Source organism: Centroberyx affinis, unplaced genomic scaffold (assembly GCF_046629955.1).
Source record: "Centroberyx affinis isolate AG114_WGS23_722 - 3 ecotype Tasmania unplaced genomic scaffold, CSIRO-AGI_Caff_v1 ptg001373l_1, whole genome shotgun sequence".
Taxonomy (NCBI): Eukaryota; Metazoa; Chordata; class Actinopteri; order Beryciformes; family Berycidae; genus Centroberyx; species Centroberyx affinis.
Window position 1 is genome coordinate 48,679 of NW_027279859.1, and position 25,513 is coordinate 74,191.

General features: G+C 42.0%; 1 protein-coding gene across 1 annotated transcript in view; it reads left to right on the forward strand.

Moving 5' to 3' along the window:
* Positions 1 to 7,005: 7,005 nt before the first annotated feature.
* The window catches only part of dachd (dachshund d), a 92,276-nt gene continuing 73,768 nt past the window's right edge, over positions 7,006 to 25,513 (forward strand). Inside the window, exon 1 of the mRNA XM_071525971.1 lies at positions 7,006 to 7,737. Coding sequence (XP_071382072.1) covers positions 7,181 to 7,737 — 557 coding nt within the window. The 5' untranslated portion in view covers positions 7,006 to 7,180. The remainder of the gene's footprint in view (positions 7,738 to 25,513) is intronic.

The window sequence follows — 25,513 nt, forward strand, 5'->3', positions numbered from 1 at the left end:
AAACGCATTATTTCCTTTTAGTGCAGATTAAAGGTACAGCTATGCTGGGTTGAAACACATTAATGAGGTTTTAAATAAAAATGCTGGCAGGGAATTTACACCGCTGACTGGTTTAACTGCAGTAAGCAGTTGATTTTCCTTGATGTTAAAGGGGAACATTATTTCACCCACTAATGAAAAATACATCTTTCCACCCTCCTATCTGTTAATTAACATGTTTGTGTTAAGGGATCTTCAAAAAGGGATACAATCGCTTTCAATCTGATTAAAGTAAGTGATACATAATAGGGAGGTTGTTTTCCTTGGGTCCTTCTGTTAATTGAATAGCTTTGTATGACTTGGAATGTTTTTCCTAGTCACAACAGTTTGCCTGGACCTCGCTGCTCGGGATGCCCCTATCTTAATTACGGATCGCTTTCCAAATGTGGTTCAATTTCCTCAGCAGGACAGTTTCTGTTAACTGCTATTTTTAAGGCCAATAACAACGTCAAAGCCTGGGATGATTAAAGCAATTAAAGTTTCCCTTTGTTTTCTGAGCACAGCGAGATAGGCTTCCATGTTTGTACAGCATTTATTAAACATTTACTAAATGGAATTGAATCTGTCATCGATGAAGTTTTCTGAGACAATTACCTTTTAGCATGGCAAACACTGTTTCACTCAGCCAACGTCTCACAGCTTATGGCTGTGATTAGCCAGTTGATTTCATCAAACCGAAGTAAAATCCTCCAGCAGAGGCAGAGAGAGAGAGAGAGAGAGAGAGAGAGAGAGAGAGAGAGAAATACAGTGTGTGTGTGAGAGAGAGAGAGAGAGAGAGAGGGAGGAAGTGGTTTAAGCATAATTTTACCATCGGAATTTCTCAATTAGCATACCACATTTTCTCCATTAGATAAACTGCCTTTAGAGAGCTGGCTGGTTTAATCTGTTTAATGTCCGTGTAAACTATAATCTCCTGATTCTAAAAAGAAATCCCTTAAGGACATAATTCGCATACACTCTTTGTAAGACAGTTTCTGAAAGACATGATCAAGTGCAGCTTTTAAAGAGTGACTGAACAGCGATGGGATGTTATGCCTATCATGCTTTTTTTGCTGTGGCGCATGGACTGTCCAAGTTGTGGTTTCACTCGCTTGAGTTTAGCTAATCATAAGTAATTATACTTTTACCGGCTTGTCCTTGCTTGACTATCACTAGAACATACGGCATGACTTCATTTCAGATTCTTCCACCAGTATGTAGGTTTGTCAGGTTCCTCAGTCTTTCGCTGAGTGATTATACAAGCGTCATGGCAACAGCCTGTTGTCTCTGAAGTCATATGTCACGTTAACTCACTCTAGTCAAGATGGCAGTTGCCGTTCTCTGAAGGATAGTTTGGAAGAGATATCACGACATGACATGATACATAAATCCAACTTTCATCTCAGATTGAATCAGGATTGTATGAGGAGGAGAACAGAGAAATCAGACGGTGTGTAAATGCATATCACTGCCAATCATAGCAGTGTTGGGCTGTTAGTGTATATGGATATAGAAATCAGGCTTTGTTGTTATCCTATTGAACGATGAGCAGAGAGAAATCAGACCGTTTACATGCATATCATTTCCCTCCATCATACACTGCAGGCTGTATGAATTAGGACCTGCAAACACAGCCTCATTCTCCTTGCATCACGCCAAGAGTCACTCCATTGATTACCCTTCCCCGCGCCCAGGAAATGGCTCATGCATCTCGTGTACATTATAACAAATGTTCTCTTTGCATTACAATTGAATTGTGATTGTTATGTTCAATCAATGGGGAAAGGTCACAGGATCGCTCCTGCCAGCGCTTTAATGGAGAAGTCGATGGGGATTCATTTTAATCACTGCGGCTGTGGCAGAATGAGCACAACACTGAGAGACTGTCAATGGCCCGGTAATTACCGCTGTTTATACAGGTTTCTGCTTTAGCAATTTAGATATCCACAAATCTCTCTGTTTCTCGCACCGCAGTTATATTGGAAGCTGCGTGGCATCAAATGAAGTACTGTAGGATGTGGGCCGTGACTACTCTAATTGTGGGTCTATCGGTGAGGCTGGCTCTTTGAAAATGAAATGAGCTCCATTCGCTCCTCTTTTGAGGAGTTACATTACCAGGGGGCTGGTATTTTACATACTGTGTGTGGAGGAGCATTCTGTTGGCTCAGCTGAAAAAGGCTGGATTGTCGCCCAATCTCTGCCTGTAACAGTTGTCCTAAGAGGTGGGAGGTTGTGAATGTGTATTATCCACATTTACAGTACATGTCTGTCTGGGTAAACTGTACTACAGTATGCAACCCAGTATGACGGAGATTAAAACAGAACAGGTAGACAAAATAATCTCATCGCTGTCTTGTAGACATACTCTCATTCCTGTTCCACCTACACATATGTGATTACCTATGCAATTACACGATAACATGGTTCTTGTACATGGAAGCGAATGGAGGTATAACTTGCGTTGTTATGAAATATACAGAAGTTCAGAACATAGAGGTAGAGGTGGACTTCACTTCCCAGAATGCTTGTTGAACTAGGAATCCTGCCATGACTTCCTGTTTTTCCCTGCTGTGTGCTTCTCTTTAATTACATGTATATTATGAAACTGTGGTCAGAATTGTATTGATGTGTAAACAACAACAGTATGTAGAGTGGAAATGAATTTATTTCAGACTTTTACACTTTATTACACTTACTTAGATTTACGATTGTGACTGAAAAGTTAGTGGCATTCCCAATCAAAAAGATTACAGAAACCTTCGCGAAACAATCAATAAGCTAACATTGCGAGAGAAGCCTACTGTCTTTCCTAACCGACTCACAATGACTGAAAAGAATTTGCTGTGGCCACTGGAGAATATTATCACACACCCTCAACCATCAGTGTGCTCTCTAACATCTCCCCTTCACCCCGACTGGCATGTTTGTGTTGGACGGTGTCTCAGGATAGATGGGGTCAAGGCAGTGTAACCTTGGAGAAACAAATATTCATGATCAATAAGTGCTTTATTCCGAGCATCTAAATGATTCTTATGTTTGAAGCTCCTGCTCTTCCCCTCATTATCCCATGTGGAAGAGTGGTTTGATGATTTATGGAGGCTGGGTAAAAGGACATTTTAAAAGACTACACAATATCACTGCTTTCAAATGTCATGTAATCATAGGTTAGGGGAGAGTGCTGGGCACAGAGAGCTAAGTGATGTTGCTGATAATGAATTGCCTCTGAAATATAATACATCGTGAGTATGATTCTTTGTTCCAAGCTCTGTACACCAACTCTGTACAATTAAAGTTATTTATCTCTCTCGTTTTTTAAGTTCATCAATTATATTGTGATACACTTAATGTCCATAAGGGGATGATGTATGATTGGTCTAATTATTTCTTATTCACCATGCTTTCTAAAGCATATCAATTTTGTTAATACCATGTAATTAAAACACGTCAGTGCGCTACAAGTTGCTGGCTGTATTAATGACTATGAAAATTATTTTAATTAAATAGCCAATTATAGAAAAATCCTAACCATGAGAATTGACATTTAAATGAATTCAATTTAAATTGCTTTTCAACATTGTTTTATCAAAGCTTTATGGGGTGAATAAATTATTACATCAAACAATATACTGTGTCATTGATCATACAGAAGTCTTGTCCCATATCCATACATTTTCAAATACTTTCCTGATGCCATACATCATATTGGGTGATTACATTTTGACAGTAGTCATTTGTTTGCTGCAATCTCATCCACATATACTGTACCTCTATGCACTTTCAGGAAAACTCTGAGTTAACGGTTTAAGTTACTGAGTTGACCAAGTAGTCAATCACATTGGAAACTTCTGTCATGATATTAATCTCTTAAACCTGCTGGCACTTAGTTTCACTGTACCTGCCACAGAATATATGACAAGTTTTTATTGCTAATTTATGACAGGTTTTCCTGGTAATGTGCTTCCTTACAATTTGAGTTTCTGCGTATGACTTTTCTTAGACATGTTGTTTTCAAATTTGTACTGAATGATATCAACATGTTATCGAAGGTAGAGTATAGCATTATAATCTGTGACATCCTATGAAGACAACTGAATTCTATTGAAATTATTAGGGGGCTCAAATTTTATTGGGGCTGCCCATAAGAAAAATGTGCACTCACCATAATGTGAGGCACTTTGGGGAAAAACATGCACCAACTCATCAAATGGCAGAAAACATTGCAGAGTACTGTACCAGTATAAACCCCTTATTCTCGTGTTATGCTGTGTTTTGATAACTGGGGTCAGACACATAGAGCCCACCCAGTTTGTTGAAAGGCCTTTGTATCTAAAACATCATACATATCCTGTGGTGCTTTCTCATACCTATTAGGCAACCCAAGCTCATATATTGTCCTTTTTTTCTGCATAATGTTAATGAGACTCATTTTTCAGACATTACAAGCTCAATGATTTGCAGTTAACCCATGCAAACATGAGAAATAGTGGGCAAACTATTGTGACATTCATTGTATATAATGAAATCTTAATATGGTGCATATTTAAGTGAAAGGTTAGCAACATAAAGGGCAAATGGATTGCCTGGCAATGAATTTTAAGCAGCTATTGATTTTACACTACAAGCTACCTCTTTCCCTGAATGATAATTTTGAAATGGCACACTGCTTATCTTAAAGCTGATCTGACACACAACAGGAATACACAGAATATTAAGGCAAAGGCAGACTGTGTGATAAGCAACACTCTCCTTGATGTGCACTGCACTCATTGAACCTAATGAGAATACATGATAACTGTTGATGAACTGTCCAACATCCAACTAATACAAGTATATCTCATGACAAACAGGCGATAGTGATCAGAGCTCTGGAAAACAGTGAAAGGCTCGGGTGCTGTAAGATACAGGGTTACAAGAGCGTGTCTCAAAAGTAGTAGTTATTTTGGAATCTAAGGAAATCAGTGCTACCGAGCTGCTGTTTGCAGGGGAATTGAAGGTATAGCCAATGCAGGTGTGTTGATACGCTAAAAGAGACTTCAAACACCATTGAAGTTCCAACACCAAACAAGCTTGTTGCAAATCAAAGTTAGAAAAGTCCATTTTTTTTTTGACACACCTTGAAGACTACATTTAAATGCGAGGGATTTGTTTAGAGGTCCTCCATAAAATTTAATCAGTTGAATTCTGCTGTTAGAATAATTAATTTTCTTGCACCAATGATTAGGCTAGAAAGCTACTTCATGAGGTGCCTCAGTGTTTGAGTGGACATGTACACTCCATTCATGAGCTGCACTTGCATGGGCTTGAATCCACCTCATGATACGGTGTTACATTTCTCTCCTCTCTTCCATATCCATCTTTGCTGCACTAGATCTGAAAGTGCTGTCTGAGACGGAGATAGTTTGTGAGTTCAATTTCTAGCTGGGTCGTAGCTTGGCACTCAACATCATAAAATTGTTGTAGGAGTGTAGCTCTTCAGCAGGCTAGTGCACTGTCTGGAGGGTGTGCAGTATATGTACTGTGGCTGAAGTTAACACCATGCAGTTTAAAAAGATGTTTGAAAGGAAACATTTAATCTGTTTTTTTTTTCCTAGTTCTAGTGTTTATTTCATGGCATTTAATTTGGTGTTTTAAACAGTCGATGTTCTCAAACACTACATAAAATTCAAAATGTTTTAGGCCAACAGTCTAAATGGACTATTTTTTTTTTTCAGAACACTTACAACAGAGTACTTACAACCTACCTGATATGTAAACTCCAGCAATATTAGAGTTTTGATTTCCCTCAGTTGGTGCCTCTTCAGCTACAGTGCATTTTGGATTTCACAGCACTTTTTTTTTTAACCCTGTAGTGTTAGGACACTCCGTTGTTGATACCTTCACCGGTATATTTAATACTTATATTATGAAATAATAGTTATCACAGGAGGTGAGCTGGAAATGGACAAGAGCTGAGCAAGAGCTGTATTGCTGACATTATAAAGACAGGATTAGGAAGATTACTGATTGCAGAGTCAAAGTGTAATTACTAGCCTAATGTCCACTGAACAGAATTACTTTCAGTCACACTTAGATTACTTTTCCACTGTCTATAAAACATTAAGTTTATTTGTTGGAATTTGCATTCTTTAATCTGACTAGTGTTTTAATTATCATCTATAATTATGATTAATCATTATTTCAAGTTCTGTAATCCTGTTACATCATACAAAAATGACACACTTAGGCTGTTTAAATGCAATAATCAGAGAAGAACAATTATATGAGACCTGTTTCCTTTCTCACAGATAGGGTGTTCCAGGAGCAGTGACTCATGCAGGCATGCCCAGTCAGAAATTATGACTTTACACAACTCAAGTCTGTAAAAAAAAAAAAAAAAATTAAATTGTAGACTCTTAACAGGATTGATGCTTGGATGACAATGCAGTTAAAATGTGTGAAACCCCTTTAAATAAATAAAAAAGAAAAGAGAAAAAAAATGAAAAGCGAATAAAACACAAAGTGAAAAAGTTAATCCAAACATTTTGATGCTTTGTCTGATAAACTTTCAACTTACGATCACAGCTCTGCACTTGCTGTACTTGCATGCAGTCGGACAGCAGGTGCAGGCTACAACTTACTAGTCCTATTAAAAGTGTGTTTAGTACCGTAAATTAGATAATAGGCCATCACATCAATAAATAGAATTTTAGATACAGCTGATGACTCCGTGTTTATTTTGACAACAGGATAGCAAATATACTTTTACTTAACTATGATTCAATATAACCTCATTTTTCTTATATGGAACAATACAACATTGTAACAGACCTGTAACATTTCAGTAGTAGCCTATAGCCCAGTTATCTGTTCTTCAAAGGCTCCCACTGTCCCCTAGCTCCTCCCTCTCTGTACCGTGTGACAACAACAACTCATCCACAGAGCGGAGCTGCACTTTTCAGCTCATTTTCCTCCTGTCATTCCTCCTCCTATCTTTGATCATTGTCCCGCCGCTCACAGCCCCCCCAAAACCCTCACTCAACACGCCTTTTTTAGCATCTCTTTTTACTTCCCAACTTATCTGAGGAGCTAAACTCCCGTGGATTCTTTCATTTAGGGGTTTCTCGGCAGGCTGGGTTTTATACTTTGAACTTCGGCTACTCTCTTCCCCCTCCTGTAGGTGACCATGGCCGTACCGGCTGCTCTGATCCCACCAACTCCTCTGGTCCCACCGCCTCCGATCTCGACTCCCTCCGCGACGACGTCCCCGCCGTCGGCAACTTCATCTCCATCTCCATCCCTGGCCCCCCCACCCGGACCCGGACAGAACCTGTTCCGATCGGAGCTTCTCGGCACCAGCAGCCCGGGCATCCCGACCCCGACGGGGGCTTTACCCCCCAGCAAACCCGTGTACTCGACCCCGTCGCCTGTTGAGAACACTCCGCAGAACAACGAGTGCAAGATGGTCGAGTTGCGCGGTGCCAAAGTGGCGTCTTTCACCGTGGACGGCTGCGAGCTCATCTGCCTTCCTCAGGCTTTCGACCTGTTCCTGAAGCACCTGGTCGGCGGACTGCACACGGTCTACACCAAGCTGAAGCGGCTGGAGATCACGCCGGTGGTGTGCAATGTGGAGCAGGTCCGCATCCTCAGAGGGCTCGGCGCCATCCAGCCCGGGGTGAACCGCTGTAAACTCATCTCCAGAAAAGACTTCGAGACTCTCTACAACGATTGCACCAATGCGAGGTTAGTGGAGATCCCCTCTCTCTCTCTCTTTTGGTTTAAATGTCTTTACGCCCGGCCGTGCGTAAAGGCGCAGGAGCAAGAAAGGGGGAGACATTTTTCCTTTTTCATAGAAGTGGTTCAAGGGATATGATTACACTATAGAAGCATAATTTCATAACTTGTCGTTACAGTGTGTGTACGTGTGTGTATGTGTGTGTGCGCGCGTGTCAAGTGCACGCAAACATCCAAGCATGTGCTCATGTGCTCGTGGTTGCCTGTTGGATGGGAAGAGGCCAGCGCGCGTCGTCAGAGAAAAAGTTTAGAGAAAGTTTTTAACACGTGTAGTGCAAAGCTGTCCCATGATGGATAGCCTGCCTGCCCAGAACAAATGAATCAATAACCTAGGCTACACCTCTACTGAGCTTCACAGTGTTGTTGAATAAACTGCAGGTGGACCTGCCATTACAAAGACAATTTCAGAAACAAGAGGCCCAGAGCGAAAACTGTCATCCTCTCCGTGAACCATGCTTTTCGATAATTCCACTCTAATTTAAGGCAACTATTAGCTCTACTTTATTTTTAAACGACTTTGAAATAAAACTAGGTTATGCCTTGTTATATGCCCTTGCCACGGGGCAACATCATTTCAATTACGAGAACTTTGCTTTTCAAAAAGTAAACAAGAAATCGTAGATTATCAGAATTAGCACATTTAAGTAGCATTAGATCACACATTATGCTTTTTTGTAGCAATTGTTTCCTTGATAGTGATAGCCAGGACAATTTCTTTAGGTTATACTCTACAAGCTACACAGTAATAGAGTTACTGTTAGGAGACAATTTTACATAAATGCCAGAAATAATTATCAGACATGACATGTTTGATTGAGGTATAGCAACATACCTCAATCAAACAGCCTCATGTATGTAAACTTGATTTCAATAATCTAATGAAATTATTATACAGTTGGGGGTGAGCAAATACACAAGTGAAAATTAATGCATTACCTTAGATTATTGAACTGAATTTTTTAAGCTTTATCTGAGTTTATATGGAGTGATTTAAGTGGAGATCAATATTTGATTAAAAGCCATTTTAGTGTCCTGTTGCTCATATGCTTTGATGTATTGCTCAGCCTCACAGGATGGTTCGGCCTGGTCAAATTTGCCATCTTACCTGTCACTATGATTGATTCCATATTGATCCCCTACCCAGAAATGAGCTGGAAATGCAAATATGATGGAAAGACTCACATCAGTGGAGAATAGTGATAACCATTTTAATAGTCACATAGTAGTCTCAGGTAAAAACATGCAGCTTTCGGGTAAATTGTACTGTGTAATTAAACTTAGTTCTGTGGTATTTCATGCACGTGTGTGCACATATGCTCAAGTCCACATACTGTATATACACCATGCATGCATTCCACAAGCACGCGCGTGCACACACACACACACACACACACACACACACACACACACACAGCTACCCAAATTGCAAACAGGGAATTGTTTGTCTGTATCACATAGATATACACATACATTATATACTTATACTTAATACACTTATATGATGAAGTTAACTTGATAGTATTTTTTTCATAGAAGTAATTGCCTTATCTGCAAAGTACACTATCAAGCCTGCTCAGAAAAGCCCAAATCAAATATCTCCTGAAACATTTTGAGGAAGACAGCAACAAACCATGAAACTATTACAAATGTGCTGATTAAAAGTGATTAACAGAATGATGAAGGAATCATTAAGATGAAACATATTTTGTAATGCTTTCTGCTCTTGTAGTTCATTTATTTCTCCTACTGGTACAGAACTAGCCTATTTGCTGTCAATAAACACACATCCCATTTTCTTTATGCTTGCCTAGAAACAACCATCATCATACACACACACACACACACACACACACACACACACACACACACACACACACACACACACACACACACATACATCATCATAACTATGCTGCAGCTTCATATTTCCATTCCAATAGCAATTGTCTCAACAACTCACCTGTGCACTTTGGTGCTTAAGCATCATTTACATTGAGCATGAAGGGAGCAAAGTCCCCCCCTTACTTTCTTCATATAGAGAGAGTAGCGAGCTGAATGTACTGCGGAGTGTTCCTCCTCTGCAGCCTGGTGTGGGGCTCCAGGTGACGGAGTGTGTGGTTGAACTCCCCGGGTTGTCAATGGGGGGATGGCCAGCGATGGGGTTAAAGGATAATGCAGTGCCTCGCGTCGCTTTAATGACGCTAAAGTGCTGGGCTATTACGGGCACATGGACAGGACTGTAATTGTCTCTGAAAGCAGCCAGGTTCTCCCGGTGTTGGGCTGAAATCAATCACTCAGACCCGGCCTGCCCGCCTGCCCGCCTGCCTGCCCCATTTGGAGAATTACATCATGGAACAGTGAGGCATCCGCTGGATAAGAGGCTTCTGTTACTTAGAAAGAGTTGATTTTATTTGCTAGGATGTGTGCTTTACACTGTCTGTCATTGAATTGCTGTTGACAAAATGATCAGTCTCAGTAAACAGGACACAGGTTGCCCTGTAGGCTAAAACGAGTTCCCTCTCCTAAGTCGATGTTCCGTTTTGTAGCGACTTATTGTCAGATAAAAAGTATCTCAGTGCACCAGTTAACCCACTCAGGTTACACAACAGCAGCCTGCTGCCCGAGATAGTTCAGCTTTTCATCTTGCCCTAATACCACAATGTCGCTTTACTCTTTTTATACAGTGGCGGAGCGATAACAATGAGGTGAATAATACTCCTGTACAATGGGTCTCACTATTTCACATGCCGTTTTTTTCCTCTCAGGGTCTATTGTGTTAAAACAACACCACTCTCATTTTACACACAGTGTGAATGTGAATAGCATCACAGAGCACCGCCGCATCCCGCTGTTTTAGTTTTGATGCGGACAAAAACAGGCGCTAGCCAAATTGTTCCCCACTATGCTTACTTTAGGGTAACACTTTTTGAAGACATAAAATGGAAAACAGTGCTTTTTCAGGAATGTTGGAGATTTTTTTTTTCTTGTATTTTGGAGGTGCATGTAGAAATGAGAATTCCCTTTGAAGCCTTCCTTTACATTGTTTCACAGTGAAGCATGTTCAAGGTATGAGTACTTTGCCTAATAAGGGACACAGTAATTACAGTAATTATTGTTCATCTTCATAGATACTGGGGATATAGTCATTCTCGGCCCCTTCATTTTCTTAAGGACTCTTAGGCCAGATTAGCAGTGTTTCCCCTCGCTCCCAGACTGATCCAGGTTCAGTAATCTCCCCTACATTATGACTCTGGCCCTCCAGGAGCCCTCCAGGATCCCTCTGTTCCAGCTACTTGTTTTCCTTTTCATTTTCCCTGCGGTGGGATGGAGAAGGTTCTTATTGCCGTGTGACACTTGAACTCTGTGAAAGGTTATTATAACATGGGGGGCGGTGCGGAGATATCGCATATCTCTCATTGGTGCGCTTTGTGGAGGCAGGCTATCCGGTGCTGGGGCGCAGAAATGCAGCAGTTAATTGACAATCATTGTCTACCCCTGAAGGTTAACCACACGCCCCAGACAATGTCCCACCACTGGGAATGAGACGGCTTTTCACTTACATGCCCTTCTTAAATAGATTTCCCCCCTCGTTTCAGTCAGACAGAACTTACTCTGAAATGTTACGAGTGACAGGTCACAGGGAAACGGCTTTTGGTTCAACAAATATGTCTAATTGATACTGATATGACAGTGCGTGTTATGAGAGCCATCACCTCTCTTGTTCTTATTTCAAGAGTGTTTATGCCTAAACACACATATTTGCAAATGACGGTAATTGTTTTGTTTAGCGCTCAGTGTGAGCTGCCACTGAGGGTGCCAGCTTGTCTCTCTCCCTCCTCTCCTCTGCTGAGCTCTCTTATAATATATTTGTTTTCTACAAGGCACGGATGTGTTTACAGGTACTCAGGGGAGATTTCTGGATTCCATTCAAATCATTCCCAGTCAGAGTGGGTGCTAAGATACCCGTCACCCAGCAACCACATCCAAGAGGGAGCTTGGGCGATAATAACTTCAAAAACAGAGTGACAGATGCCTGATTAGAGAGAGAGGGAGAGAGAGACAGACAGAGAGAGAGACAGAGAGAGATGATGGTGTACAAAGCTGTTTAAAAACCCAAATTTATTCAAGTACTTTCTTGAAAGTCAAATTGGCACTTATATTGTGTGTTGTTTCTGTATTAAAGGAAAAAAAAAACATTTTGAAGTTCTCTCTTTACGTTTTCAATCCGTCAGAGGAGCTCTGCTAAATTTGATTAGGTACAGTACATGTGCTCAAATCAACTGTGCAGTTGGCAGATGGCGGCAAGGTGTTTTTTGCAAACAAATAGAGTCTCCTTGAAATCACAATTGCTTTATTGACTTGACATTCATTCAGTTGGAACAAGTGCAAATTAAAACAATTCTTTTTTTTTTTTTTTAGAATAATCCTGACACTAACTCACTGCACAAAAGTAACATTAATTTTCTTACATTTTTTCAAGATAATACGCAGTATTTTTTTTATAGCTTACATTAAAGCTGAAACCAGGCTGTTGAAACAGCAGATTCCACTTGTTAAAGAGGCTTTGGTTAACATTGTCTAATATCATTTGTGGACTTAGAGGCTATTTGCATGGCAAAGAGGCCTGTATTGTTAATTTGCCTGTTGGATGCATTAGTTGTACAAGCTCCCATCGTATTTGCATGCCTTTACTGGATGGCCATCAGCAATAGAATTACCAATTAATTTTGGGCTACTTCTACTATCTTTCCACTCATCAATACATTCAAATGAAAGATATATTGGGGTGATTTTTTATAGACAACAGACTTAAGCAGTTTAAAATCCATCTGTCAATATGAATTATCTAGCATATTAAACCAGATTTGTTAACAGTGATTTTTCCTGATGATTTTGCACCTGAGACTGATTGCCTGACATGCCAGCGATGGATTTTGGGTCATTCTGATTTCTGTGCTCTTCTTTCCCCAGTCGGTTCTCTGTAGCTTGTCTTTACTCACGGGCTCCTTCACATTACAGCACATTTAGGGAGCATGGCGGAAGTCACTGGTGCTCGTACCAGGATGTTAAATGCTACTGACAGAAGTTAGAGGGAGCAGATGAGATTTCCTGATTGGAGAAGGAATGCAGGCCCTTGCCTGGCTCTGTCTAATATGGTCACATAGAGAAATTGATTTTCCTCAGAAATTAATTAATTTTTCATATAGCCCAAAGCTGGAGTTTAAAAAGAGTGCACACTTGCTGGTTTCCTATTTTCCCCGCTTTTTTAAAGAATTATTGCCTAATCATATTAATACTTTTGCCCCAAGGATGAAAAGATAATTGTACAAATGCATTTGGAAATATGTATCACTGAGTATTTATGATTAAATTATGCAAATAACTCCGCTCCCATCCTTCGTGGGCCCAGATTGTCTAATTAGGATTGATATGGCGAATAGATGTTGGGGAATCTGAATACAAGCATGTCCAAAGAGCAGAAAATTGAAAATGACAAGGCTGGAATCCTTAAAAAGTGTGTAGGTTTTTTTTCCTCCTCTGTCTAATTCGGCGTAGCTGTATCAGGAGTTAATTTTCCCCGGCTTCATTTCTCGTCTGAGCTGACAGGAAAAGGAATCCATCAGGGAAGCAATCTCAGATGGGATTCCACAAATTTCCTCCACTTGTTTTTTCTCCCCCTCTTCATTTTCGTGGAGGCTATCAGGGATGAATCTTCTCCTGAGTAAACACGCAGATGTTATTCCTCCAGTATCAATGTTTTTGGAGCTCTCTACCCAATACAAGGGACTCCTCCTCAATAATTGGAGTATAATAAGAAAGGAATGTCATCCAACAAAAAGCCCCTTGTACTTTTGGAATTTCAATGAAGTAATGCACTTCACGTTATTCGAACATTTTCTTTATTTTAGTAAAAAGTAAGGAAACACATTCCATCTCTTTGCTGCTATTTCTCTTTATGAAGTACTAAAGAGAATATTTGGCCTATGTCATGCAATTCAAAGACATATATTAGATGAAATGTTTGCTATGCCATCTTTTTATGACAGATGGCTACTGGAAAAATAGATGCATTGAAAGGCTCTTGTCAGTTATGTTATTGTTGAACACTTTTATTAACAAAATAATCAAATTTGTATCTGATTGACTGCTCAAATGTCCTCCAGTGTATTTATAGCTTATAAAATCCATACTTCAAATTGGACTTTTCGAATTGGAATTGGAATTGCTGAACCACACACGCACACACACACACACACACGCACGCACACACACACGCACACACACACACACACACACACACGCACACACACACACACACACACACACACACACTCGCCTGCGTAAGGATTTACCCATCAGAACAACAGGCGGCTGCCTTTGGAAAACATTACAACACATTATTTACTGACACTAGTTAAAGCCAATGGTTACATGTAATTTAACAACAAGCCTGGTTCTCAATGCGCTCAGTGGTACATCACAGATGACAAACCAGGGAGGAAATGACATCGGTTTCCCCTCTCTCTTCTTCTGTTGTTAGCTTCAGAGGAACGGCGCAGCACAGGAATGGCTCCAGTGCCTCCAACAGTATCTATTAAAGGGCTGATTGTTATCTAATCTTTACCTGGCGCTAGCTGGAAAAGCCCTGAAGCTAATGACACTTGAGACTAGCAGCACATTCTATGGCTGTTCAAAGCATCTGCTCAGTCAATACCTTCTGACGAAAAACCAAGAAAAGGCCCCCAAAGCTTTTTATGTGAAGACGGGATTCACCCAGACACCAGAAACAGTTTATTAAGTCAATTTGTTACATTGAGTCATAGCTAACAGTGTGCCTAAATGTCATAGGGACGCCTTCCTGTTGAGGCAGCAGGCTATCTGCTCTGCTCTGTTTGATTTTGGAGTTTCAGAGACTGCAATGTTTGATCCAGATCCAGACATCAATTAGACTGTAAAGAGAAATTATAAATTAAATAAATGGTTTGAATTTAATGCTGTTGAAAGTTAAACCAATATTGTTGTATAATGACTGTGCCGACAGTCAGTGCTGCTGTCAAAGTTACAGTCAAAGTCACTTTTTATTCATTTTTTTTCTCAGCCACATCTCAGTTTCACTGAATCTTGGAACATTAGTGTACTGCAACAATGTGCTACATTTTCTTTAATTGGTAAATTACTGAGTTAGATTGTTCTCTTAATAAAATTATAGATCATATAGCAACAGTGTTGGATACAGATTGGGAGATTGTACCTGCTCTGTCTTTAAAATTATGAAAAAATAAATAAATAAATACCGTATTCATGCTAAATCTGCTAATTTAAAATTCAGTGATTGATCTGTAGGGCATTTATAGATGAACATTTCTCAAATTAGAATAGTAAGAAAAATGTACTATTTAGACAATAATGTGTCCAGCATCAAATAAAAACAGTGTATATTTTTTTATGACAGTGAAAGTCGTTTCTAGTGGCTTCAGCTACCTGATGCCATACTTGTTGTTCATGAAGGTTAATGTTAAAAGTAAACAAAAAGGGATCAACCACTACGCACAGTATTAAATGTATTATGTGGGGACTAGCTGCGATTTTTCAATACCAAATCATTTCAGCTGTCAGCATTTCAAAGTAAACAAGGCAGCCTGTGCGATATACTGTAAAATGATAAGGTCTGCAATTCTGGCTGTTTTCCATAGAGATAGCCACACCCAGAGCTGCTTCCTGACGGCATTGCACACCTGTAGAGGTTATGAGCAGGGTATCAATATCACCAGGTCAACACATTTTCATCTAACACTGACATCTCTCTCTCTCTCCCTTTCGCCCTCTCTCTCTCTCCCTGTCCCCCTCTCTCTCTCTCTAAGCCTAGTGAGAATATCGGTGGGAGTCTTTATTGGTTGCAGCGCTTGGGTTTCTCTCCTCGCAGACTCAAATGTCACCGTCTCCCTGATGTTTCTTTAAAATCGCCTGTGCCACCACTTGCTGTGGCGCCCGGCTATTATTACCCTCCTCTTAAAGAGTGACAGTCGGGTCCTCAGAGACGTGACACAAACCTCTGTGGAGGGAGCCGTAGTGCTGTGTCAAGCCAACGCTCCTGGCCAATCAGATAGCAGGAAACAGGCCACTGTACACCTGGTATGCTATGAGGTTAGCAGAAAAGTCAGGAGACGGTGGAATTCAATTTTGTGGGTTAAAAACATGGGTGCTGCTCACTTATGGGGAAAAAAACTGTCTCTGTAACTGAATGTTGTAAACAAAGAAATGGCTGAACAGAAATGAAGTTTATGTGTGATAGGAATCAGTTTAACCGTGATCTAAAGCTGTCAAGCTCCGTCCATGCATGTGCTAATGCCTTGAAAGCAATGTGTTGTAACAGTTAGTAGATGTTTTCCTAGTAATTCCACAGTAGTGCAGAAAATACAGTGAGACATGTTCTTTATGGAAATAAACATGGTTATGATAATAAAGCGCCCCTTGGCTGAAATGGTCTGTCCACATACATTAACCCTGTGTGACTTTCACATTAGGAGCGTGATGGGTGTGTGTGTGTGTGTGTGTTTGCGTCTGTTCAAGTGTGTGTGAGAGACTGAGAGAGAGAGGGAGGAAGAGGGAGAGTGTGAAAGAGAGAGAGACACCCTCACACAACTTCACATATGAATGGTCTTGTGTGAAAAGGAGGATGAATTGAGTCAAGCTGACATAGCATGCCAATAAGCTTTGTCTCATTTCCAATGCAGTATTCATTTGTGCCACAGAGAGATTTATTGCATGATTGACAATTATGAGAGGGTGACCTAGTTCTTTGTGATGGAACAAAAATGGTTTTCATCAGTTGCCATTGCTGTCTTTTGCATTGTGTGTGTGTGAAGCTCCCTGGTAAAGAATAGGGATAGCCTCCGTGCTATGAGATACTTTTTTCCCCCTCCAACTATTGAAACTCATGCATTTTTCTGGTAATGGCTTCATATATTTTGCATAGAATCACATCATCCACTATGTCTGTTCCACAGCAGAAAAAAATGAATTTCCTACCCCATTAAGCAATGTGAGCTGTCCAAATGGATCACGTTGAAGTGACATTTTTACGAATGCTCTTCAATCTCTAACTTTGGTGTCGGAATATAAAAGAAAAGGAAGTAATTTTGCTGTCTGTAAGTATATATATCTACAGCACGCGCAAAGCCATTTTCTAGCACTCATTATTGTACTGCATTATTGCCTGTATCATTGTTGTTACTTGATCACCCAAAGCACAAATACACTCATCCCTTTACTATTGTGATTGTCAGAAAGGGACTTCAATAGTGCCAAACATCTCTTGAATCCTTTATTCTTTTATGGTTCATTCTACCTGTCTATTAGCTGTGTGTTTGTGTGTGTGTGCGTGTGTGTGTGTGCGTGTGTGTGTGTGTGTGTGTGTGTGTGTGTGTGTGTGTGCCCAGTGAAGCCTAGATTACTACGACTGTGAGGAGGAAGTCTCTGCTCCTCCTGGGACTCCTGCTTGACTGGCCCCACAAATGATACAAGCCAGGGTTTAGTTGGGAGTTAATATCCTGCAAAATTGTCCTGCACAGCCTCGGCAGAATGTGGATGATTAAATGACACAAGCATATCAAAAACATTTTTCTCAGACTAGTGGCTGTTAAGTGTCGCGCCGGTGCAGTCCGTCTCCCAAGGTTACCATTAAAAAGAAAAGAATATTCAGGGGAAGTGGGTGTCATTGAGCTGCGATTGTGTGTGCGAGTGTGTGTTTTTGCCTGTGTGTACGTGCATCCCTAGGATGTTTTGTGTAATGCCCTGTTTAAGTGGTAATAATATCTCAATAGGATTTCAGGGTCTCATTGAGAGGTATGGTAGAAGGTTGAGAGGACATATGCTAATTCTGCCTGAGAAGACTCTTCTTTCTGGGAAACATATCCCACTAGATTGTTCCTTGTACGTTGGATGCCAGACTTCCCCCAGTGACAAAAAAAAGGCTTGAGGCTCCAAAGCGATCCATTTTATCCTTTCCTTTTCAAAAGATGCAATGCTTTGTTTTAACCTCCGCAGGAAAGGAGATGAAAGGCAGTGTAATAAAGCCAAAAGGTCTTTCTGTAGTTATCAAATGGCCTTTCACTCCTGACCTTTAAGATGCCACAGTAGGAACAGGAGACAATGCTAGAAATACAGATCGGATTTCAGAGATCAAACATCTCTTTGTATAGTTTACTCCCTCGCACGGAGAAGAAAGAACAACCTTTCACAGTCTATCATTTCAACGGAAAAAAACAGGACAAAACAAAACATTTGGAAAAGAATGAAGTGTTCTCACAACTGCCTTTTCAGTGCCTGTACAGATCAAACTGTTGTGAAGTTAGTAATGCAACAATGGATACATTTAGGTTCTGAGGCATTTCTTTATTTCTTCCTCTCTCTATCTGATATCCTCTTGCCACAGCAATGGGCTTTGTATAAAGGTATTCATAGTCATCTGTGACCAGGCCCTTGAGTGTGTGTGTGTGTGTGTGTGCATGCATGCATTTACTGTATGTGTGTTGCTCATTACATTATATAAGTCCTTGACAAAGAAACCTTTTACGCAGCTGTGCCACTTGCTATTCTTGTTGTTGCATGCCAGATAGGCTAATATTATTTCAATTGATGCTGTCCCCGAGAAGGCCTTTTAAAATGCATGATTAGACAGTCTAAACCAAGCTGAGGCATGGCCAAGCTTCCCAATACAATGGCTGTGTGGCTGTAAGATCTCGAGTCCACATTACACTTCTATTAATAGCACTTGGTTAATCTTTAGTGTCGGAGCTGTAGTTGCTCTGAGGCCTTTAGGAAACACAGTCCTAATGCTCCAAATTGCTCAGCTGCTCGATGCATGCAGATAATATTCTTCTATGATCGTTCCGCAACAATATGGGCTCTGTGACACGATTTGTAGCTGTAGATTATATGTGTGACTTGGGAGGTTCAGGATCAGGTTGTTTGAAATGACAAGGTGTCACATTGTAATGACAGGCCTACAATACCCAGCAGCCCCTTTTTTTCAGTCGCATCCATATATAGGCTGGATAGGAAGACTGCTAATCAGGCCCTTAGATGCAGAATGTTATCAGGATGCATGATGGCACCCAGCATTCCTATCATTCTCCGCATTCTACGGAGCAACACTCGTAGTTTGAGCGTGGAGTGTCGGTGCCTGCGGACCCTGAAGGGCTCTGCGTGAGAGGCCCAGTGGGGGCCGTGCCGAGCCAGGCCTGTTGACAGCTCCTTGGCACTGTTGTCTCAGCAGGAAGACATCAGTTGGAGCAACAGAGAGGCTGTGGATGGAGGCCGTCTGGTCAGCAGAGAGAATGGAGTTGGAGAAGATTAGGCCTCACCCGCGGGTCATTGTGTTCCCAGAGTAGGCCCGAGCCCGTCGGCCTCGGTATTGTTAGAGGGAAAGGTCAGGTCCAAAGACCAGGCTAAGCCTATTAAACACCCCGCACCGCTTCTTCCTGGAAACCTGACTGCACTTTCTCTTAACTACCAAGGAGGGGGGAAAAATCAGCATTGAACAGCTGAGGTCAGCCGTATCCTGATGTGAATTTGACATCACAGCTAACAGAAAAGAAGATTACCGTACAATCATATCTAAACATTATGTCACATCAGGCAGAGGTTTCAATACGTGTTGTGACTTAGACACCATTTTAAAAAAGTATAGCTAATTGTTTTAGAGAGCCCTCCAGTCGGTGTATGCGCTGTATTCGCATTAGGCTGCCGGGGGTTCGCTCTGACAGATCCTACCAGTGTCAAACAAATCCTCACATTTATATCCTCTCAGTGGTAAACGCTTATGTACTGCATTCATAAGGTCGTCTGAGCCCCAACACACTCCCATAAGTCTCCTTTAGCCATAGTGATGGCTGGTGTCAGGGATGTCTGCTGAATGAAAGGAAACACAGGCAGATAGCGTTTGATCCGTGATGGAGATGAGTCCACATAGGAGTAGAGCTAGTGATTAATAATGGTGCGTCTGGGTAAAAAGGATGTCATCCCCCTGGCCGTCTAATGAAAGCTTGAACATATCTGGGAGAGGCGATATGTTGACAGTGGATGATGCAAATGAGGCTAAATGTGAGAGGAAACCTGAAATGAATCACCCTGCTGTCTCTGTGGCGTTTGTGTGTGTGCGCGCGGGTGTGTATGTGCCCCGACTAGCAGCCAGCCGTTTACGGCGTACAAAGCTCGGTGTGACACTCTCCCTCCTTTGTCTCAAACTGCTAACTGTATTTAATTTCACATCTTATCGGGCCGGGCTTTGTCTGTCTGTGAGTCTCTGCACAGTGGAGGCGACCCCCGGAGATAAACTCTGTCAGGCTCTGGGGTGATTTATTAAATTCTGATTTCTGTGAAGGACTTTAATGTCGAGGGGGTGGGGAGAGCGGGGGCTGGAGGAGGGGGGGCTGGGCGGTGAGGGGGGGGGGAGAGAAAATATGTCGCAGGTGTCTCTGCCAGCTCCGGGCACTGTTCTCTCTCCATTACCAGCATTGTTAGGTATAGAGAGGCAGGAGAAAAGAGAGAAGTAGGAATCTATGCTGGATTTCCTGTCTTTGTTGTGGCAGTGGGCTTGTTTTTTCCCCCCGTTTCAGAGCAGAACAGCGGTATCAAATCTCACTTGTTTAGACTGGAGATAGCAAAGGAGCGTGGAGCGTGGGTCGGTTTCAACGAAGGCTCAGCCCAGCCCAGGTTAACGGTTATATTTCCATGCAAATGTTCCTCAGGACAACTGAATGTGGCTCTAGCCCTCTATCCAAATCTATTAGGTAAATCCTTTGACCTTATCGCCTTGCTTATCCCCCCCTGATGTTTGAATAAACCCTCATGTCAAGGCTTGTGTAACATTTTTTGACAACTTCAACAGATTTTGTGGGCAGCTATTATAGTCTATCAGGACATAGTGGCTCAATATAAAATATTTTCTTGTTAAGTACACTTCACAGGTCAACTGTGACTGTGCCTTACCACTGGAAGCTCAACATGTTAATTTTAATATCATTTTATTCATCTCAAATGCATCGGCTCCCCCCCCCTTGAAACCTATTTTACACTTCTCTTTCATATCACCTTAATCTAAATTGATGTGTTATCATACATGGATCTCAGAGGAGGGGATCAAATAATGACTGTCAGTGGTGCATGGCGAACTGTGTTTTTGAACATAATTCGGCACTCAACATTATAAAATATGCTGTAAAGCTAAGTCACAAGGTGCTTTTCATATGACCCTTTCCTTTGTGAGAATTGGTTTTTAAACGGAGAATAGAGCTGTAAAAGTGATGTGTTGCTTCCCCCCCTGTTATCTGTGAGGCAGTTTGATCAAAAGGTAATATCGGTAAGGGGCAATGCTGGTTCTTGTCTCCTACACGCTACTTCCCAAAGGGCTCTTTTCTCCGCGACGCCTCAATTCTCTAAAGTCATGAGTGGATGATAAAGAGTTGTGGATTCCATATATTTATTTATTGCTCGTATTGAAGAAGTTAATAGAAGACTGTGGGCTGTGATGCGTGAAGGGCTGCATGGGACAGGACTTCTTGTCTTAGATGCGGAACTATAGAGAGGCTGGGTGAACGCATACATCAAAACACCTTGACGTGCGCGTGCAACCCCCCCACCCCCACCCCCTCTCCTATACACACACACACACAACCCTGCTCACCAATGCTCTATATCAAATAGTTTACCCCCCTCTCTTTCTTTCCCTCCCATTTTTCTTTCAAAACCAGGGCATCTCCCACTCTCAGGTTAGCTATTAAATCAAACCTGAGATGAGTTTGTGAAGCCAGAAACCCAATCTTACAGAACTGAACACTAACTCAGCTCACCAAAAAAAAGACCCCAACAAGCTCAACAATATCAGTTTAAACATGCTTTCTGCATGCAGAAGCGGAGTTTGTTTGACCTAGTCTGCAAACCCTGGTTAGCAGGTTTGATTGAGCGGGGCCCGGGATCTTAGGGCCGGCTCCTCTGATACCCACGTCTCCCTGTCTCCATTGTTCTCTGCAAGTCAGCATCTTTTGTCTTTGCCACTGATTTGTCTTTTGATCTATGCGAGTGATTTATCTGCATGGAATCGTTTTTCTCTCTGTTCCCCCTCAGGAAATTTGGAATGAGGCTAGCCTAACCTTGCCAGGGCCAAACAAAGCCCGAGAGCTGATCTCATGTATTTTGATGCTGTTTGTGAAAACGACACACACAGCTCAGACTGTGAGAGGGGAAAAAAAAACTAATAAAAAAAAAAACACCCTCATGATGTCCGTTGTTTTTTTTGTTTTTCCCCCCATCAGATGTAAGTACCTCTAGCGCAATTTCCATTTGAAAGTGACATGTTTTCCAAAGTCACAATTATTAAATGGTAGTAAGTGGATTTAAGTGGATACTTCTCGCGCAGCCGACTCGCCCGCTCCACACAGAGACCCTCCGGGAACGTAAACTCGCCACTCGCTGTGGCTGAGATCACCAGGCGCGGCTGATGGAACGGGGACCGTAATGTCTTCCGACTGCAACAGTTTTCCCTGTGTTTGCCTGGTTAAAAAACGCCAGAGGTTGGGGGGATTGGAGTTGACAACCCTGAGGGGATTGGAGCTGTTTGCCTTGTGCACTTTTTTCCGCCCGCCCTCGTGTGCAGCTGTTAGAGTCTCCTCCCTCCTCCCACCAGCTGCCAGAGAGAGAGAGACAGAGACAGAGAGAGAGAAAAAGAGAGAGAGGGAAGGGGAAGAAGGGGTGGGGGTGGGGGGAGAGTAAACACAGCCACTCAACACCTGCCGCCCGGTGAAGAGAAAAGGTGTGTGGAGGGAAAAGGAGGGAGAGGGGAGAAAAAGATAGGTGGTTAGGGAGAGGTGACTAGAGTACAAAAGCCTCAGAGAGCGTGAATGTGGGAGTGAGGTTTGTGTGAAAGAAAGAAAGATTAAAAGAGAGGCAGGTGGAGGGATATGCAGGTAGGCTACAGTATCGCAGATAGTATAATACCTTTGGTATTCTAAGTGCTCCCGCATGTTCACAGTCTGGATATCTTTAATAGTAATCTTGGAAACAACAAAAAAAAATCCTCGTTCCAAAGGCAGGAGTCTCGTCGCTCCAGATGTTTACGTGCTTTGATCAACATTGTTTTGGGGTTGAGGCCCAACGTGTTTGTCTGAGATCTCTGAGAGAGGAAACTTTTCCTCAGCAACACTAATTATTTTTCCATCACCACTCCGTCACCAGTGAGAAGTCTTCACATCCGCGTCCCCTTCCAGAAAGCAAATAGAGCATGTAAGACTAGGAAAGCATAAACCTGGTGTGAGTGTGTTTGCACAATTAATGTTTCAGAGATAGCTTTCTTCAACTATTTACCTGCAAAGTCAGTAAATACAATAGCTTGATACTATTCAGACATCAGCGATAAGACTGGCACTGAAAGTTTGCATGCAAAGGTATTTGATTACTGTCCAAAATATGCATATGCATTTAAATCAAATGAAGGAAGCAATCTGTTTAATCAGCCCATTTCTCTATATCAGAGAAGTGCAGAGTTCCCCCCTGTTCCGTTTGGGACTGAATTGTCAATTGGCTGACATTATCTAAACAAGAAATATTAAAACTAATTAAAGAAATGTCCCTGTAAAATCTTGATAAGGCTGAGGTTATTTTTTCTCTCTCTCTCTCTCTCTCTCTCCGACTGCTCCGCTGTGCTCTGTTAGGAGACTTGCCACAGGCTTGTCTGAGCAGAGGAAGTTATGAAACTCCTACTGCTGTATCATTTGCACAAGGAAGTTTCAGCCTGTTCCTTTGGTTCTGTTGACTGGAGTCCATAAAACGGCTTTATTAAAAATGACACCATTCCACTCTGTATTTGCTCAGTGGCCGCTCATCTAGATTAGGTCACATGTTGCTGTGTAGCGCGGCCAACAATAGCCAGAGTTTATGACAGATAGCAGCTGTCCAGGCTGACTGTGTTGAGATAACATATTGCATACTGTACATCTCTAAATCCGCTGCCCTCTCATCGAGATAATCTGCTTCTGTTTTCAACAGAAAACTGTCTCAACCACAATTCAATAGCAAGTCACCGCTGTTCCAATTTCCTGTAACCAACTGCACATGGTAAATCATGAAGCTGAACTGACAGCGCATACTCTGTACCAACGCTACACAATCTGAGGCTTTTTTCTTCTGTAGAATTGATGTAATGGCTTATTTTGAATTGCAAAAGTGATGTTGAACACTTCAGTGAGGCAATGGCCCCACATTTCCCAACCCAAACCAAAGTACAGTGTCGTCTTGATAAAATGCCAGGAATCAGTACATTCAAGTGAACACAAAGCACACAGGGTGTATATACTGTATGGATGTATGTGTGTGTGTGTGTGCGTGTGTGTGCATGCCTGTGGATGTATAACACAACACGGCAGAGAGAACACAGAAAGGGAGGGGTGGGCATTCAGAATTATGTTATGGCTGCCTCCTGTTTAGCTTTTTTCCCCGGAGCCCCAGGCGACTGGAAGGCATCAAGGACACCTGGGTGCGACTTTATTAAAGTATGAAATGAGAGGTCAGTGACGCGACGGTCCCACACATGACATCCTGCTGCTGGCCCTTTCTTCCCTGCCTCCTCCCCTCAGCCCAGGGCTCTGATGACTCCTCTATGAAAGTCTGTTTCATTAATCCCCCTGAGGGACCCCTCAACTGCTCTTTCTGCCGCTGATACAAATTTAATTCCTGATAGGTCTGTTAGATGGGAGCCGCGTCTATCAAGGCTTTTAATTAATGTGGCGCTACTCTAGGCGTATCGCCGTGTTTATCTGAAATTCATGACCAGGGCGAGGACGGACGGGATTGTTCAAAGATGGCTTGTTTTCCCTTTTTGGTTGAAATGTGAATTTTAATTAGACACGGTTGTTACTCTGAGGGGTTGTAAAAGGGGGCTCTGTGCTTGTTACAAGGAGGCATGTGTGTGCATTGTGTTTGCGGTGTGTGTGTGTGTGTGTTTGTATGTGTGTGCAACTGTGTGCTTTATCTATTCACTTACTGTCACACCTTTCCAATGTGTTTATTTTTCTTTATTAATGCTCCAGTATTTTGAAGGAAAACAATGTACTGAATAGGTCCAGGAAACTACCTACAAAGTGCAGTTGACTAAATTCTTTGGGCTTCACTGTAAATCCAGACCCTGACAATGGGCTGGCCGGACAACTGTTTGCATTGGCAGGCTATTTCCAGCCTAATAGCTGTACAGTATCATTGTCAGCCTCTTATCATGGCAGGCACAGCCTTTTCTGACACACTGGCACCTCAATGGTCTGTGTGTTTGCGTGTGTGTGTGTGTTTGCATGCGTGCATACATGCAACTGCGAATGTGTCTGTGCTCACACCTGTGTGCATCCCTAAATGTGCGTGTGTGCACATTTATGTTAGTGTGTATATGTGCACGCATGCTTATGTCAGCCTATTTACTTGCGTGTGCCACTGTGTGAGTGTGTTTGTGAAAGAGGGTGATTGGGGTGACGAGGCCCAATAACTCATTTTGTTTGTTCCCCTTGTTAGGAGAGAGAGAGAGAGAGAGAGAGAGAGAGAGAGAGGAGAGAGAGAGAGAGAGAGAGAGAGAGAGAGAGAGAGAGAGAGAGAGAGATGTGTCACAGAGAAAGGAGAGATCATGAAAGGCCTATCTCCAGCTGTATCCTGGGTCTCTAATAGCGTGGACGGCGCCCTGAGATGG